Genomic DNA, 17,070 nt, shown 5'->3' on the forward strand with positions numbered 1-17,070 from the left:
AGACGCGCTCGATGGCACCATCGCGTGCGGCGTCGGCGCGCTCGCGCGCATCTACCACCGTCGACGACGCGACGCTCGACGATCTCGCGCGCGCGACGATCGGCGATCTCGATCGCTGTGCGTCCACGCGCGCGCGACACGTCGGCGTCGGCGTCGACGCGCTGTGCGGCGGCGAGTGCGCGCGTCACGATGACGAGGACCAACACCCACGATTTCGAGCGACACTCTGCCGCGCGTCCACACGCGATCGCACGTCCTCGACGCGAATCGCGGCGGAGGAAACGATCTAGATCTCGCGTTTTCGACCGCTTGATCGACGTGTGCGCGCGCTGCGTTGAGCGCGAGACGCGATCTTGATCGCGATTGTGAATCGTGTCGGAGGCACCGGAACGCGGAAAATGGCGGTGATGCGCGCGAGAGCGAGCGCGAGAGCGAGCGCGATTGCGTTAACGATCGTCACGTTCGTGGGCGTCGCGGCGACGGCGCGAGCGGAGATGTTTAACCCGTTTCAGAGGCCAAAGACCAAGGGCAAGGTGAGCGAACACGAAATCATTGCCGAAGCGCCGACGGATGATCACGTGTTGAAGCTCGATGCGAGCATCTTCGACAACGAGTTGAAAAAGTCGAAATATAACTTCGTGATGTTTTACGCGCCGTGGGATGGGCACTCAAAGGCGTTCATGCCGCGTTGGATGTCTTACGCGCAGTCGCATAAAATGGCGGGCACGGAGATGACGTTTTCGCTCGTGGACGCGACCAAGGAACGCGATTTGGATAAGCGATTCGAAATCGAGGAATACCCGACGCTCATATTGTTCCGTGATGGTGTGCCGAAGAGGTACGTGGGCGATCGATCGCCGCAACACTTGGATAAGTTTGTTCGAAGAAACTTGCTCAAGCCGGCGCGTTGGCTGGAAGGCACGGACGACGTCGAAGTTTTCTTGATGGGTCGCGACGTCACCGTTATCGGGTTCTTCGATAACAAGGATGATTTGGACGTGTACCACCACGCCGCGGCTGAGTTTGATCTCGACTTTGGCGAGACGAAGAGCAAAATCGCCACTGAAGACTGGAAAGCGCCGTTCCCGACCATCAAGATGTGGCGCGACTTTGACAAAGAACCCGTTAGGTACCCCGGCGACGTGCGCGATTTGGATGCTATCAAGTCCTGGATCGCCACTGAAATGGTCCCACCGATCGTGAAGTTCGAAAACAAGAAGCAACTCGAGCGCCTTTTCATGGGTCCGATCGCTGCGAACATCTTCGTATTCTTACCCGAAGACGCGACCGAAGCCGAGAAGATGTCGAAATCTTTAGAAAGTGCGGCCAGACAACTTCGTGGTAAGGTGCACATCATCACCGTCGATGCCAAAGAAACTGTCATGCATGACTACTTCTCTCTCCGCGAGAGCGACGGGCCGACGATTCGCCTTCTCTCGCATGACTTGAAGTATCAATACAAGGGCTCATTGGAGGCCGCCGAGATCTCAAACGATGTCGTGCACTTTTTCAAGGAATTCGAGGCGAAAAAGCTCGTGCCGTTGCTCAAGTCGCAAGATCCGCTCCCCAAGGACGGTGACGTTCTGCAAGTTGTCGGTAAGACGTTCCAGTCGTTGCTCATGGATAACGACAAGCACGTCTTTGTTTGGTTCTACGCGCCGTGGTGCCGCACGTGCAAGGCGATGAAGCCGGTGTGGGATAAGCTCGCCACGCTTTACAAGGATGAGAAAGACATCATCATCGCCAAGATGGATGCGACGAAGAACGAGGCGAAGGATTTGCACGTTCGACACTATCCGACCGTGTACTACTATCATTCCGGTGATAAGCCCAGACACGAGGAATACGACGGACACATGGAAACGGATGCGTTCACCGATTTCCTCACCGAACGCACGGGCAAGAGTCCGCACAAGAGACGTCGCCGAACGCCGCACATGGAGCTTTAACAATTGTGTAATGTCATCCGCGCTGTATCTATTACAACTATGCGAACGCTAAGAAATACTGCGCTACGCCCGTCAAAGCGCCTAATACCCCACCCACGACGATGAGTTTGATTTCGTCTTGCTCGAAAACCGGATGCAAAACGCGCTCGAAATCCTTTGCAGGAAGCTTTTGCATTCGCTCGCGCACCGTATCCTCGATGCCGAGCGCTTCGTTTTGATAATCGTATGTCACGGGCACGCAATCGGGAATCGAAGCAAAAATCATGTCTACGATGGTGCACTTGATTTCGTCATACTTTTCCGCGCCGATGATGAGCTTTGCCGTCGTCACCGAGCCGATGGCTTTATCAAAAAAGTTTTCGGCGTTTCGTCGCACGAGGGCTTCAAACTTTTCCTTGTACGTTCCGTTCATCATCTCTTCCCACAAGTTCTCGGCGTTGCAAAAGTGAAGTTGATTCAAGCGCGCAAACTCTTCGCTCACTTCGTTTTGGCGCCTCAAAAACACGCCGTGCAACGTGACGCCGCACACGCGCTTTGGCTCGATTGGCTGGAAAATCACCTTCAACGCGACGAAATTCGTGAGGTAGCCCACGGCGAATCCGAAAAATGGAAGCAACCACACTCCCTGCTCCGGAGCATGCTTGTCGACAAAGTAAAACACCACCATCTGCACCAAACCAAACGCAAAACCAAAGTAAATCCCGCTCCGCTCGATGAATACGAACTCATTCGCGCCGACTTCTCGAAACATGTTGACCACCTTGTCCTTATTATTCACCGCCAGCGTCACCACCATCGTCTTCAAATCCAGCACGTCGTACACATTTTCCATCAAATCCGCGATTATGTCTTCCAACAACCCACTCGATTGCGCCATGGCCTCCGCGACCATCTCCTCCCGCACCACTCTCGGCAATCCTTGCCAAAACGTCGGCGCCTCCCGCGCGAGCACCGTCTCAAATATATCCTCCGTCACGCACCGCATCTCGGGATCCATGATGCTCGCGAACGTTTTCGGCTCCAACCTCGTGAAAATTTCCTTGATATCGATCAATTTCTTCGTCATGAGATCGACCAATATCTCCGCCATCTCTCCCGCCTTGCTCGGGATGATCCCTTGCCATCCGCCGAGCGCGCCGAACGGCTGCCCTTTCACTTGCGCAAACCTCAAGAACCCCGGGAAGAACTCGAGCGGATAGAACGTCATCTTCAGCGCGACGACGTTCGTCCCCCAGCCCACGGCGGCGGCGATGAACGGGATGAGCGCGTATCGCCAGAGCGGCGTGGTCGAGTCAGCGGCGAGCAGTCGTCGCCGGAGACGCGTCGCGCCGTCGTCGTCGTCGGTCCAGCGCGCGAGCGCGAGCGTCGCGGCGACGTACGTCGTCGCCGCGAGCGTCACCGCGCGCGGGAATCGCCGGCGCATCGCGTCGAGCGCGCGACGCGGCGGAGAAGTGGCGTCGTCGGCACAGGGAGACGCGCGGTCGCGGTCGCGTCCGTCATGGCGTCGCGCGCGTCGATCGCGTCGCGCGCGACGCCGGTTCCGCGCGCGCGCATCGCGCGGACGCGCGGACGCGCGGGCGCGCGCGGAGGCGACGCGACGCGCGCGACGCGACGCGACGACGACGACGACGCGCGTCCGCCTCAACCGTCGACGCCATCGACGACGCGACGACGCGCGCTGGCGCTGGCGCTCGCGTCCGCGACGACGCCCGCGATGGACGCGCGCGCGGCGAACGTGCCGACGCCCGCGATCGCGTCGAGCGGCGCGCTGGGCGCGCTGGAGTCGCAATTCATCGACGTCTTCGGACGCGCCGAACGCGCGGCGGTGAACGTCGTCGACCTCACGGTGCTGAATCAGAGTGGGAATCAGAGCGCGTTCGCGGGAGCGATCGTGGCCGAAGGGAACGGCACGGGAGTGGTGTGGGACGACGAAGGACACGTGGTGACGAATTATCACGTGCTGGGAGGCGTGCTCGCGAGCGCGCCGAAGGGGCGGAAGCTCGGCGAGGTGGCCAAGGTGACGATACAGACGAATGAGGGGAGTCGGACGTTCGCGGCGACGCTCGTGGGGGCGTCGAAGGAGAAAGATTTGGTGGTGATTAAGGTGGACGCGCCGAAGGAGTTGCTGAAGCCGGCGGTGGTGTCGTCGTCGTCGGAGGGCGTGCGCGTCGGGCAGGCGGTGTTCGCCATCGGTAACCCGTTCGGGTTCGATCACACGCTCACCACGGGCGTCGTGAGCGGGCTCAATCGAAGCATTCAGTCGCAGGTCGGGAGCTTGATCACCGGGGCGATCCAAACCGACGCGGCGATCAATCCTGGGAACAGTGGCGGACCGCTTTTGGATTCGCGCGGACAACTCATCGGCATCAACACCGCCATTTTCACCCCCACGGGGACGTCCGCGGGCGTCGGATTCGCGATTCCGATCGACACCGTCAATGCCGTCGTGCCGCAGCTCATCGCGAACGGCGAGGTGGTGTTCCCATCGTTGAACATTAAATTCGCCAACGCGAGCGTTGAACGCGATTTGCAAGTCCCCGTCGGTGGCGGCGCGCTCATTCAATCCTTCATAGGCGACTCCGCGGCGTCAAAAGCGGGTTTTCTCGCCACTCGTCGAGGTATCGCCGGTATCGCACCCGGAGACGTCATCATCGCCGTCGACGGCGCGCCCTGCGGCGTCGCCGCCGACGTCGTCAGAGCCATCGAGCGCAAGCGAGTCGGCGACGACGTTCAAGTCACCGCCCTTCGCCGCGCCGCCGTGGGCGACGCCAAGCCCGAAAAGGTCACGCACACCATTCGCTTAGCCGCGGCGAACGCGTAGTCGCCCGTTCATCGTGTAACGCACAATCCTTCGCGCGTCGTCCCGCGTCGGCTCGTCGCCAGCCGCGCCGCGCGCGTCGCCGCACATCGGCGCACTCGATCCGCGCAGACATGGGCGGCCGCCGCGCGCACCACGAAAACGGCGATCACCCCATGTGTTCGTTCGCGGCGTGCGTGCCGCCCAAGGAGTGGAGCGCCGAGCGCGTGAGGTGCGTCGCGACGCGCGCGATCGTCGCGAGATAACGACCTCGAGATATCGCTTGAGTTTCGTTCGAAACGCGCTCGCGCGACGCGCGCGCGCGACGCGGGCGGGCGACGAGGGATGCGACCGAAGCGAACGCGCGAACGCGACTGACGAACGACGCGCGCGCGACGCACGAACGCAGGACGTGCGTGGATGAGTGCTTTGAAAAATTGCCGAAGACGTACTACAAGGTGGAACGACGCGAGTGCGGCGGATTGGCGCGGTCGATGACGCACAAGGTGAAGTTTGCGAGCGGTAACTCGTATGAGCTGGCGCTGGTGAGCGATACGCTCGGGGCGGAGGAGGTTGGGAAGAAGTTTGAGGCGATTCGCGAGGAGCACGCGGACCTGCGCGAACGGTCGCTGGCGTTGAAGGCGTATTTGAAAGAGTTGAGCGGCAAGCATAAATTTTCGTTCGTCGTGATCGACGATACGACGAAACGTGTTTTTGCCGCGGCGACGCAGTTCAGCGCGCCGTTGTCGTTCGGCCATTCGAAGGATGGGATGCTCGTTTTGTTTTGCGGCGCGGGGGGGAAGTCGGTGGCGACGCACTGGCCGCTCAACGAGCAAGAGGTGACCCAATGCGCGCAGCACGGCGAGGCGGCGCGACGTCGAAGCATTGATGTGAGAGATCGTCCACCCGCGAACGCGGCCGGCGGCAGTAGGCGAAGCGTGGACGGCGGTAGGCGAAGCGTGGACGGCGGCAGGCGAAGCGTGGACGGCGGTCGCCGCAGCATCGACGAAAAAGCAGTCTTCACGTCTGAAGTCGGCTGGGTCGATCCGGGCGCCACCGTGCCAGTGGATTTCACTCACAACAGGATCGTGCTCACGCATCTCCCAGTCGGGCGCTTCGTGTACGGGCACGGGTACCTACAGCCGTACGAGTTCACCTCGTTTTGGAGCAGCGCCCAGAGCAACCGCGCCGGCGTGCCCGAGCGGGCGTTCCACAGCGGCAATGACTGGTCAAAGGAGTCGCCCAACAGCAGCCGAAGAAGTAGTTTCGACGTCAACAGCGCCGACGGCGCGCCTCGACGTTCCAGCATCGACGAACGTCATCGCAAATGGGAAAGCACCAATTCAAAGTGCGACACCGAGGCGAGTTGGAAAAAACCCGCCGCAGAAGCGAAGCGCCCGCTCCCACCGCGTTCGCCGATAAAAAGCCAAGAACCCATCGTGCCTTCGCTCGAGAAATTATCCGTCAAGGACGGCGAGAAGAAAAAGAGCTCGCTCGGGTCAAAAATCCGTCGAAACCTGTCTGTCGAAAGTCTCAAAAAAGCCTTCGGCGTCGCGGGCAAGAAATCCGAAGACGCGTGACGCGAACGACCAGATATTCCGCCCCGCGCTCGCCTCGCGCCATTGTATTCTTAAACGCCACCCCATCCGCCTCGCCACTCGCCTCGCCGCTCACATTCCAGCATCGTCGCGTCGTGATACGCGAGGGTGTTAACCACCTCAATCAATCCAGTCATCCCGCGCGACCGCACACGCGCGCGTTTCGTCCGCGTCGAGCCGTGCGCATCGCGTGCGACACCGATCGACGCGTTTCGTCGAGCGGCGTCGCCGGACGCGTCATGGGCGCCGAACCGACGGCGCGATCGGTCGTCACGACCGCGAGCGGTCGGTTGACGACGGTGAAAACGACGACGACGACGACGACGACGACGCGCGTGAAAACGGCGCAGGGCGATGGCGAGAGCCCGTCGAGCGTGGCGTCGCCGTCGTCGTTCGGACTCGACTACCTGTTCGGTGTTTTTCGCGGAGGCTCGACGGCGAGCGAGGACGCGCCGGACGCGCCGGACGCGGACGCCGAGCCGAGGGACGACGACGCGAAGGCGGATGGCGTTCACGCGAAGGTCGGCACGGTGGTGCGAAGGTTTCAGGATGTTTACGATCAAGCGGAGGTGCGGATGAGCGCGGCGCAGATGGTGTTTGAACGCGCGGCGACGGAGGCGACGACGGCGCAAGAACGCGCGGCGGCGGCGAAGAAGAGCGGACTGCCCGGAGCAGCGCAAGTCGCGGATGCAGTGCTGAAGCAAGCGAATATGAAACTGGAGCGCGCGTCTGTTGACTTTCAAGAGGCGGAGAAGGAGCTCAAGAGAGCAGCGGCGACGAAGCGCGACGCGGAGGTGGAGCTCGCGGCGAGCGACAAGGCGCGGCGAGCGCGCGAGCGTTTGTTCGAGGGCAAAGGAAGAAAGGGAGGTTACGATGCAGACGTGGATGTCGAGGCGAAAAAGCTTGCCGCGGTGATTAAGCTCCAGCGTGCTTGGCGCCGATACGCGGAGCGGAAGCGAGCGAAACATCCGGATGCAATCGCGAGGACCATCGTTCGGCGTATTTTCTCTCGCGAAAGCGCCTTCGCAATTCTCGTCGCCTTTCTCGTTTTCTCCGGGTCGTTGTTCGCTGACGACGCCGTGGGCGTTGGACAAAAAGGAGTTGGGATGATGGAAGCGATCCGCACGTTCTCGGCGCTCGATCACGGCTATCTGGCCCGCGGCGTCACCTCTGGCACGGTCATGGCTGAGCTCACCGTGTTGCGAACGCGGCATGAAAATCTTCTCAGCGATGTCGACGAATGCGAGGCATCTCTAGACGCCCTGCGTCGTGGTGAGAGCGATGGCTGGGGAGGCGCTATGAAATCACCGCTCGCGGGCTCGTGCAGTTACAAACTACGAGAGGCCGAAAAAGAGTTGGCACGCCTGAAAAAGAACAGCGAAGTCGACTCTGCGATCGCTGTGGATAAGCAAATCCGGCTTCTTCGCGCTGAGCTCACGCTTTCGAGACAACAATTCGAGCACCAGAAGTTCAAACACGAAGAGGATGTTGCGTATTTAACCGCCGTTCACGAGGCCGAGAACGAAAAGCTCATGGCGCACGCACAGGCAAACATCATGGACGCAAAGCACGAGGGAGCGCGATGGTTGCGTAAATCCCAACTCGAGCTCGAAGACGCGCAGATGGAGGTTTCTACGCTGCAAGATCGAGTGCTGGTCTATGAAAGAGAGCTTCGAGGTGATCCTTCCAGTTCAACGAACTTGCTCAAACAACACGACGCGCTAGTCAAGAAGCTCAAGAAGAAGCACGCCGCCGCCATTCAAGCGCTCGATTCGGACTTCCGCGCCAAGCTGTCCGAAAGTAAAGCTGAAAACGTCAAATTTAAGAATCGCGATATCGACAGTCTTGAAAAGCTCAAGGAGAAACATGCGATCGTGCAGCGAAGCCTTGAGGAGACGATCAAACTTGCGAATGAACATGCGAATGCTGCAAAGGATCAAGTGTGCAAATCAAAGAAATCAAGCACCTTGACTTTCCTCGTCTACCCGCTCATCGCCGCTGTAGGTCTCCTGTTGGGTGTCGTAGCGAATTCAAACCACCAAACCGTCTCGAGTACGTCGAAATCAAAAGAACCTACCGTGGAACCAGTTGTAGGCGTGCCAGTGTGCAAGCGATGCGAAGCCGCCGAAGCGCGGAGTAAGCAAATGCAGACAAGATGCGAATTCGCGGAAGACGCTAGTGCGAATCTTCGAAAAGAAATCAAGACACTTCAGGAGGACAACGCACGTGTGACCAAACGTTTGTCGCAACGCGTTGTTGTCAAGACCTCGAAGCTTGAGGGTAGTGAAGCACGAGAGCACGCCGAAGACGAGCACGGGCTCGAACAAGAGAACATTAAACTCACGACTCGAGTACACGAAGCGCAAGCGCGAGCGTTAGAGCTTACCGAGCAGAAAGAAATGTTGACGGTACGCGTTAACACAATTCAAAAGAAGTTGATTGAAGAGGGTGGGGTCATCAAAGAGCTTTCAGACAAACTCGTTCACTCCGAGAAGGAGAATTTTGAGCTTCGACAAGTGGTTGAAGAATCTCGCGCGGACACGGCATCAGCAGAAAAGCGAATGGCCGATCTTATCAACTCACTCGATAGCACTGGTAAAGAGCGAGGTGGCCTGCAAAACGAGCTCGAGAGTGCAAACAAAAGGCTCAAAGACGCCGCGGCGCAACTCACCAAATCCTCGGCGGCAGCGAAACAAAAGGATGAAAAAATTGAGACACTTCTTTCATCGAAGGAAGACGTCGAGAAGCAGCTCACGTTGGTCGCAGAAGATTTGGCTATTTTCAAAGAGCGATACGCCGCCGGTGAGCGCACCAAAGCGCAGCTCGAGGCGCATAATGCTGATTTGCAAGCACAACTGCGCAGATCAAAGTCGATGCACGAAACTCAAATTACGCAGCTTCAACAGCGACTCAGCGAAATTGATTCTGATCGCGAAGGCTTGAATAATGAGCAGGAGCGTCTCCTTGAAGAAGTCGTGTCCAAGCAAGAGGAAGTGGATCAACTGATGGCGCAAGTCATTAAGCTCCAAGACAGCGACGAGGCGTTGGGTGATGAGCTCGCTGATTTGATCAAGATCAACGAATCCATGCGAGAACGATTGGAAATGCAAGAAGAGCTCCTCGCGCAGTCGCGCGAAAAGGATTTGGTCATCGTCGAGCACGAGTCTAACTTGGATGCCCTGAATTCGCGATATGAAAAGACAAAGTCCAAGTTGAAGGCGTGTGAAATTTCGCGTGACGAAGGAGTTACTCAGCTTCGCAACCGCGATACTCGCATCGAATTTTTGGAGGAGGAGCTGGCGTCAATTCGAGAGCTGCAAGGAGCCAATAGCGCGCGTCTTTCTGATCAGCTCAAACGTCTGGGTGAACTCGAAATGGACGCTGGACGAAAGAAAGCGGCGAAGGAAGCGGCGGAATTGAAACTTGAGCAATCAGAGGCTGCGGCGAGAAAGACTGTGGCGCATTTGGAAGAAGAAATTTCCAACTTACAAAACCAGCTCGCGAGCGAAAGGACGGCCGCAGAAATTTCGAGAGCGTCTGGTGACGTGAACGCTGCGAGACTTCGTCAAGAGACGCGCCAGCTGCAGGAGAAGATTGACGCGTTGAACGCTTGCGAAAGCGAAAAGGCGCAAATGAGTCAAGAGATCGCGCGACTTGAACAAGAGATGGAAGAGCTACGCAGCCGGTTGGCTGAGCTTTTAGCGGAGTTAAGCGATATGAAACGAACTGGACAAGCTACTTCGCCCCTTGAAGTCGTGCAAGTCGAAGAAGAACGTCAAACGTTGGTGTACGACGAAGCCGCGGATATGCTACGAGGATTGAAACGAGTCTCCTTATTCAATCTCCTGTACTCTGTGTCTTTTGCCAAGGTTAGGGATCAACGACAGTGGAATTCGTTGACGCTCAGTGCTTTATCTACTGCCGTGCGTCCGATCCCAACGCCACGGAAGCGCGACGCTGCGTATTACGCAAAGAAGCGCTGCGCCCGCGTTTTGGTTCACTTGGCGACGACGCCGGCTCATCACAACATTCCCCGCTCCGGCTGGCTCGAACACGAACAAGGGTCGATGTCGAAAGCGGTTGGCTGGCACGATGCCGAGGACGTATGGACATGGGCGACGCGCGCGCTCGCCGCAATTTCTCGCGTCTTCCAAGGACCAAATGCGCATCAAATGTACCAACTCGGCGGCTTGCAAACCGCTTTGGAGTTGATGCGTCACGCCGAGTCGGCCGTAGATATTCAGCTTCACGGAGCAAGATCAATCAGCGGATTGATATCTGGCGAGCTTGCGTTTTTCGGCCGCGACGCTCCTCAAATTGTCAGCGGCAGCGCGCTCGAGACGCTCGCGGTGACCCTGCGCACGTTCCCACTCGACGTTCGAGTCGTTCGTGCAGCCGCCCGCGCAGTGTGGGTGTGCATCCACCTCGGTGGTCAATTCGGACAGCACACCTTTGTGCAACAACAAGTCTACGAACCGCTCATGTTCGCCATGAACTGTCACCTTGGGGATTTGAAAGTCGTGGAATCGTGCTGCGGCGCCGTCCTCGCGGCAGCGTCAGCCAATCCTGACACCCAACAGAAACTTGCGGACTCGGGTGTTCGTGATGTCGTCCGCGACACGTTACAAACTATCAGCGAAGTGTCGTTCAGTGGCGCGTTTACCGACCTCAGTGATTGGCTTTTCGAAGCGTAGCCGCGCTTTCGTGTAACACTGCGTTTTCTAAAACTTTTACACTTCAACACTCTCCGACACGAGCTTCATAGATCGGCGCTCGGCGTTCGAGCGACCCCTCGCCGCTGCCCTCGGCATCGCCACATCGAACGCACGCGACGCACGCGCGCAGCACGACGCACACGGCCGCTTTCGATGCCCTCGACGTCCAAAAAGTCGATGAAGAGCGCCGCCGCCGCCGGCAAAGAGATGGAAAAAACCGGCGACGTCATCCCGCTCGCCTCGGTGTCGACGAAGAAGGGCAAGGCGGGAGGTAAAAAGGAACTTCCTCGCGTGATTTACGTCGGCCACGTCCCGCACGGGTTCTACGAGGCGCAGATGAAGGAGTACTTTGGGCAATTCGGCGAGGTCACTCGAGTCAAAGTGAGTAGGAACAAAAAAACGGGAAAGAGCAAGCACTACGCGTTCGTGGAGTTCAAGCACCCCGAGGTAGCGTCGATCGTGGCGGAGAGCATGAATAATTATTTGCTCGCGAATCAAGTGCTGAAGATAACGCTGCTGGAGCCGGAGAAGGTGCACCCGAAGACGTTTGAGGGGACGGGGACAAAGTTCAAGACGGTGCCGTGGCAACGAAGAGCGGCGGCGAAGCACAATAAGGAGCGAACTGACGAGGAGAAGGTGAAACGCAATGTTGGTTTGGTGAAGGCGGAAGAGAAGCGTCGAGCGAAGATCGCAGCCGCTGGGATTGACTATGATTTCCCGGGCTACAAGGCTATTTTGTCGACGGAGAAGCCGAAGGTGGTGCCCAAGGAAGCCAAGGCGAAGGCGAAGACGCCGGCAAAGGAGAAAAAGACGCCTGCGAAAGCACAGGTGAAGGAGAAGAAGTCAAGCGAAGAAGAGCCCGCGAAAGGGAAGAAGAAAGAGCCGACGCCCGTCGCGAAAAAGACTCGAGCGTCAGTGAAGCGCGCACAAGAAACACCCGCTAAGCCGGCAAAGAAGTCAAAGAAATAGTCGTACAGTAGCTTTCTATCGAATACAGTGTTTTACAGTGTTTTACAGTGTTTTACATTCTAATGTTCTCTCCATGTGGCGTCCTCCACCGGCGGAAGAACCGTTGATGTTGGCAGCAAGCAAGAGTCGAGCACAGAAGGCTGCCCGTTTTGCGCGCGGTCAATCGAAGCTTCTTCCGGAAACGACACCATTTGCGTGACTGTCGCGGCAGGACGCTGATACATTTGAATCATATCAATCGTTGGTGTCCCAGCTTTTATGGCGTCGCCCGAAACATCGTCACGGGTCGGGCTGTTCCTAGCCGCGGTGTCGACATCGTGCGTATCTGCTTGATCCTCGTAGAAGTGTTGCAACACGGTTTGGCTCGCGCTGAGCGCCTCAACGAGCGAGTCTCCGTCTCGTATATCGCTAACAAACGCCGGTTGAAACATCGATCCGCTCCCATGCGCTGGTTGACGCAAGATGGCGTTACCATTGCCACCTCGATGACGTACGCCGGCTTTCTCGGGAGACGTCGACAGATCCTTCAGGCGAGTTGATCTTTTCAGAACACTCGCACTCAAGTCAGCAGATCGGCCGAGCGCACTCTCGTTGGCGTTAGTAAATCCATTGAGTGAGTTCAACATGTCGCGTCCGCTTGCGTCCGGTTCCCACGCAGGATAAGTCGCCTGAAACGTCAAGAAGCTCTTCTCCATTTTCCCTTGGCGGCTGCGCTGCTCCTTGCTCGCGTGACTTGGCGCGCCGTAGTGCTTATTCCCATGGCGATTGAAATCAAACGCACTCAAAGAGCACATGTCCCCGACCCCTGATTTGTTCACCGTGAACTGTCGGACGAACTGAATGATGTCGTCCGCAGAATCGCACAAGGGAAACCAAAGCACGAAGGGCGCCGCGAAGACGGATGCAATCTCTTCCAGAAACATCACAGCCTTGAGCGAAAAGAAAGAGTTGAACTCGTGTTGAACTTCTTCCTTGTGTGCGGCATCCCGCCAGTGCTTGGGCAAGTAATGAGTATGCGCGACAATCTTTGACATGATGACGTTGGGTTCGAACACGGCGTTTTCCGTCGCCATCAACGCCCGAGAGGACGCGAGAATGGTACCGAGAACCGCCGTAATCCAAAGTAAATCGCGATCGCCGACGTAAGCCTGCAACAATCGATCGTCCACGATCGCACAAAACAATGCGCATGCCGCGAACGCGCCGACGACGTATGACACAAACTTTGCCAAAATGTTTACCACCGGCGACGGAAACTGCGCGACGTACTTCTTCGCGTGCGGGTACGCTGCGGCTAATCTTTGCTGCGTAAAGTGCGGAAGCTCGTTGAACTCGCGCATGCGCCAGTATGCGTAAGAATTCCAGTCTCGCGCTCCGACCGCGGACGGGGTGTTGTAAAACTTTTCAGCGTACGACAACACAAAGTACATGGAGAGGAAAATCGCGACGAATGGCGAAAGAATGGCGTTGATGATGGCGAGGCATCGAAAACGATGACGCAACGCAGAAACGTCGTAAAATGACGGCACAATCGTGAAGTTGTCATCGAACATGCCGTGGAAAACCGCTAGATCGATATTCCACTCGATGACTTTCGTGAACCAGCGATGGTTTTGCAATCCTGGAGCGTCGAGCGAAAGCTTGAGCACGTCTCTGTTGACCATACCGGTGAGATAATTCTCCTTTCGCAAAATCCGGGCGACGATGTCGTGCTCGTTCAAATCTCGCGCGATGCTCAACCTCGTCGTCGCTTGCAAATGTACCACGCGCTGTAGCACCTCTGGCCACGTGATTGTGTACAAATCCCTATCGCTCAGCGCCAGCTTTTGGTTGCAAAATTTCCGCATCGTCGCCAACGGCGCGGCGTCGTGTGCCAACCGCGTCGCGCTCCACACCCAATACGCCGAGAACAACAGCAAATACATCGTCACCACGGCGTTTCGCACGAAACCACCGTACTGATACGGCTCGCTAAACACCGCATCCCGCAAAATATCGCACTGCTCCGCCTCGGACGCGCACTGGTTTCGCAAATAATCGTAATCCACGTACAGCAACAGCAACCCACTCAACCAAATCGTAAATCCGAGCGTGCACAAGTTCACCACCCTCGACGTCAGCGCGCATCGGTACCCTTTCGCGTTAAAGTACGCGTACAATCGCGCGAATTTCCCATCCAGGTCCTCGCCGACGCCCGAAAACAGTCGCGCGTCGTCGCCGTCCCGCTCGCGCGCCTCGTCCTCGCGCCCGGCTTCCGCCTGCAGCAATCCCTCGTGTTCGTGCGCGCTGCGACGATGCGTTTCCGTCAGTCATTCCGCTCGACGCGCGCCTCGCGCGTCGCGCGCCTCGCGCGCGTCGCGCGCGTCGTCGTCGTCGTCGTCGCTCGCGCATCGTGCGCGTCGTCGACCGCGCACCTCTCCAACGCGTCGTACGCCTCGTCCTCGTCCTCGTCCGCGTCCGCGCGCGACGCGAATCGCATCGCTCGTCCGCTCTTCGTCGCGCACCACCGCGCGGCGCGCGCGCGCGCGTGTGCGGTCGACGATTTCGTCGCAGGTGGCGACGGTGACAGTTTAAAAATCCGACGCCGCGACGCGACGCGACGACGACGCGAGAGACTCCGAGCGAGACGCGGCGCGCGTTCGAACGCTCGCGGCGCGATCGCGTCGAAAATAAGCGCGACGGCGCGCGCGACGATGAAATGCGCGTGAATACGAATTGAAACGCGCGACGTTCGTCGGCGGCGCGCTCGGACGCGTCTCGCGTCATCCCGAAAGCAACGCGTGGACGCCGAATAATAAAAACAAACATCCTCCGATCCCGGTGACGACGCGCTCGGCGTTGGCCGCGCGGTCGGCGAGTTGTCTACCACCGATCACGGCCACGCCCGTGCACACGGCGTGCCCGAGCGCTCCTCCCAGGGTGACGCCCGCGACGTCGCTCTGCGCCGCGAGTCCCACCGTCGCGATTTGCGACCTGTCGCCCCATTCCGCCAAAAAAGTCACCGCGAACGCCTCCGCGAACACCGCCCACGACGTCGTCGCCTTTTTCTTCGCGTTTCGCTGTCGTCCCGCGAGTTCGGCCTCGACTTCTTTCAACTCGTCGTCGTCGTCGTCGCCTCGCGCGCACGCGTCCCGAACGCCTCGCGCGCCGAATGCAAAAAACAACCCCGTCGCCGCCCGTTTCGTCACCACCGGCGACAGCGCTCTCGCCGACATCGTCCCCGCGCACGCGCTCAGCGCCGTCATCGCGAACAGCGCGCTCCACGCCCCCAGAAACACGTCGACGCGTCGTCGTTTCATCGCCATGAGCGCCGCGATGAAGAACGTCTTGTCGCCGATTTCGCTCAGCACGATCAGCCCGAACGCCTTCGACAGGCCCTCGACGAACGCCGTCGTCGTCATCGTCGCCGTCGCCGTTCGCCGTCGCCGTTCGCCGTTCGCGCGCGTCGTCGAGTGCCGTCGCGTCCGTCGTCGTTCGACCCCGCGTCACGCCGCGACGCCCGCGCATGCGCCGTCGCGACGCCGCGCGTCGTCTCGCGCGCCTCGCGTCGTCCAACGCGCCGTCCTTCGTCGCGTGTCCCGCCGCGATGCGTCGTTGGCTCGTCGTCGACGGCGTCGCGGACGCGTTCGCGCTCGCGCGACCGAGCGCGGGGGCGGAGGCGCGCGCGCCGCGCGCGACGCTGTGGACGGAGCAGGACGAGGAGCCGCTGCCGAATCGCGCGGCGACGGTGCGAGAGGCGTTTCCCGCGCGCGGCGGGCGAGAGGGAGGGGTCGAGCGCGCGTTTCGAGGCGCGACGGAGGCGGAGCGCGCGCGAGGCGTCGACGTGGTGCTGGCGCGCGAGAACGCGAGGGAGAAACCGTTGGTCGTGGACGCGTACGCGCGCGAGAGCGCGAGAGAAACGTTTAGGCTGACGGATGCGGGCGTGGACGCGATCGCGTGGTTCGCGGCGCGCGGCGCGCGCGTGGGGGTGGAGACGGACGACGGGAACGGGTTGAGACGCGTCGAGCCGAGCGACGGATTGTTCGGAGGCGCGGAGACGTCGATCGAGGCGGGAAGGAGAGCGACGCATGGAGGGCAGAGCGCGAATGAGTGCTTGATGATCGTGCCGAGCGCGTTCGGGACGAACGCGCAGGCGGCGCGCGATAATCACTTTATGGCGTCGACGAGCGACGGATTGAGCGTTTTGGAGATTCGCGAACGCGCGGTGGCGGAGCATAAGGCGCTGTATCGAGGTTTACGAGCGCTCGGGATCGAGATTAATTTGTTCACGCACGACGAGAAGCACGCCACGCCGGACGCGTGTTTTCCGAACAATTGGCACACGCTTCGCGATGGAAAGTTGAAACTCTTTCCGATGAAGGACGAAAACCGCCGACTCGAGCGTCGGGAGGATATCATCGAATTCTTGAAGCACAAGCACCCGAATTTGGTCGTGGACGACTCGCTGTTGCGATACGAGCGTCAAGACCCTCCAAAGTTTCTCGAAGGCACGGGATCGCTCGTGGTCGACCACGAAGAACGCGTCGCGTACGTCGCGCTTTCCGAACGCGCGCACGAGGAAGTCGTCGCCGAGCACTGCGCCGCCGAAAATCTCACGCCGATTACGTTTAAAGCCCTCGACGCTCGAGGTCGACCGATCTACCACACCAACGTCATGATGAGCGTGTGTTCTTCCGTCGCCATCGTCTGCGCCGACTCCATCGCCGATCCCGCCGATCGTCGACGCGTCCTCGACGCGCTCGCCGCGGGCGGCCGCCGTGAAATCATCACCATCACCCACGCCCAAGTCGACGCCTTTTGCGGCAACGTCCTCGAGCTGCGCACCGCTTCCGGCGAGCCCGCCCTCGCGTGTTCCGCCCGCGCTTTCGCCGCCTTCGACGACGCGCAGCGCGCGCGACTCCGCGCCGCCTTCGACGACCGCGTCGTCGCCGTCGATTTCTCAACCATCGAGCGCGTCGGCGGCGGCGGCGTGCGCTGCGCCGTCGCCGAGCACTTCGTTCCCTGATCGTCCCGACGCGCGCGCCGCACCCGCGCGCGCGACG

At 59.4% G+C, this 17,070-nt stretch overlaps 9 protein-coding genes across 9 annotated transcripts; 6 read left to right on the plus strand and 3 right to left on the minus strand.

Moving 5' to 3' along the window:
- Positions 1 to 557: 557 nt before the first annotated feature.
- On the plus strand, positions 558 to 1,886 carry OSTLU_2484 (predicted protein; the record flags this gene model as incomplete). The annotated part of the gene is made up of 1 exon (XM_001417733.1): positions 558 to 1,886. A coding segment is annotated over one exon (1,329 nt), but the record flags the coding sequence as incomplete, so codon positions are not given.
- A 100-nt stretch (positions 1,887 to 1,986) lies between these two features.
- Positions 1,987 to 3,372, minus strand: OSTLU_31731 (predicted protein; the record flags this gene model as incomplete). The annotated part of the gene is made up of 1 exon (XM_001417978.1): positions 1,987 to 3,372. One exon carries the CDS (start codon positions 3,370 to 3,372, stop codon positions 1,987 to 1,989), a length of 1,386 nt encoding a protein of 461 aa, XP_001418015.1.
- Positions 3,373 to 3,421: 49 nt separating this feature from the next.
- OSTLU_31732 (predicted protein) lies at positions 3,422 to 4,770 on the plus strand (the record flags this gene model as incomplete). Its single annotated transcript, XM_001417734.1, has 1 exon — positions 3,422 to 4,770. The coding sequence occupies exon 1, from the start codon at positions 3,664 to 3,666 to the stop codon at positions 4,768 to 4,770; it is 1,107 nt and encodes a 368-aa protein (XP_001417771.1). The 5' UTR covers positions 3,422 to 3,663.
- A 110-nt stretch (positions 4,771 to 4,880) lies between these two features.
- OSTLU_31733 (predicted protein) lies at positions 4,881 to 6,398 on the plus strand (the record flags this gene model as incomplete). The annotated part of the gene is made up of 2 exons (XM_001417735.1): positions 4,881 to 4,978; positions 5,156 to 6,398. 2 exons carry the CDS (start codon positions 4,881 to 4,883, stop codon positions 6,324 to 6,326), a joined length of 1,269 nt encoding a protein of 422 aa, XP_001417772.1. The 3' UTR covers positions 6,327 to 6,398.
- Positions 6,399 to 6,898: 500 nt separating this feature from the next.
- On the plus strand, positions 6,899 to 11,053 carry OSTLU_31734 (predicted protein). Its single transcript, XM_001417736.1, has one exon. The coding sequence runs from the start codon at positions 6,920 to 6,922 to the stop codon at positions 11,036 to 11,038; it is 4,119 nt and encodes a 1,372-aa protein (XP_001417773.1). The 5' UTR covers positions 6,899 to 6,919; the 3' UTR covers positions 11,039 to 11,053.
- A 282-nt stretch (positions 11,054 to 11,335) lies between these two features.
- On the plus strand, positions 11,336 to 11,785 carry OSTLU_7586 (predicted protein; the record flags this gene model as incomplete). The annotated part of the gene is made up of 1 exon (XM_001417737.1): positions 11,336 to 11,785. A coding segment is annotated over one exon (450 nt), but the record flags the coding sequence as incomplete, so codon positions are not given.
- An 845-nt stretch (positions 11,786 to 12,630) lies between these two features.
- OSTLU_38402 (predicted protein) lies at positions 12,631 to 14,211 on the minus strand (the record flags this gene model as incomplete). The annotated part of the gene is made up of 1 exon (XM_001417979.1): positions 12,631 to 14,211. A coding segment is annotated over one exon (1,581 nt), but the record flags the coding sequence as incomplete, so codon positions are not given.
- A 579-nt stretch (positions 14,212 to 14,790) lies between these two features.
- OSTLU_31737 (predicted protein) lies at positions 14,791 to 15,429 on the minus strand (the record flags this gene model as incomplete). The annotated part of the gene is made up of 1 exon (XM_001417980.1): positions 14,791 to 15,429. The coding sequence occupies one exon, from the start codon at positions 15,427 to 15,429 to the stop codon at positions 14,791 to 14,793; it is 639 nt and encodes a 212-aa protein (XP_001418017.1).
- Positions 15,430 to 16,069: 640 nt separating this feature from the next.
- Positions 16,070 to 17,033, plus strand: OSTLU_31738 (predicted protein; the record flags this gene model as incomplete). Its single annotated transcript, XM_001417738.1, has 1 exon — positions 16,070 to 17,033. Exon 1 carries the CDS (start codon positions 16,125 to 16,127, stop codon positions 17,031 to 17,033), a length of 909 nt encoding a protein of 302 aa, XP_001417775.1. The 5' UTR covers positions 16,070 to 16,124.
- Positions 17,034 to 17,070: the final 37 nt, after the last annotated feature.

This window comes from Ostreococcus lucimarinus, chromosome 5 (assembly GCF_000092065.1).
Source record: "Ostreococcus lucimarinus CCE9901 chromosome 5, complete sequence".
Lineage (NCBI taxonomy): Eukaryota > Viridiplantae > Chlorophyta > Mamiellophyceae > Mamiellales > Bathycoccaceae > Ostreococcus > Ostreococcus sp. 'lucimarinus'.

Bases quoted from the DNA above. Each gene is read 5' to 3' on its own strand.
- OSTLU_31734 (XM_001417736.1), top strand. From the start codon at position 6,920: ATGAGCGCGGCGCAGATGGTGTTTGAACGCGCGGCGACGGAGGCGACG.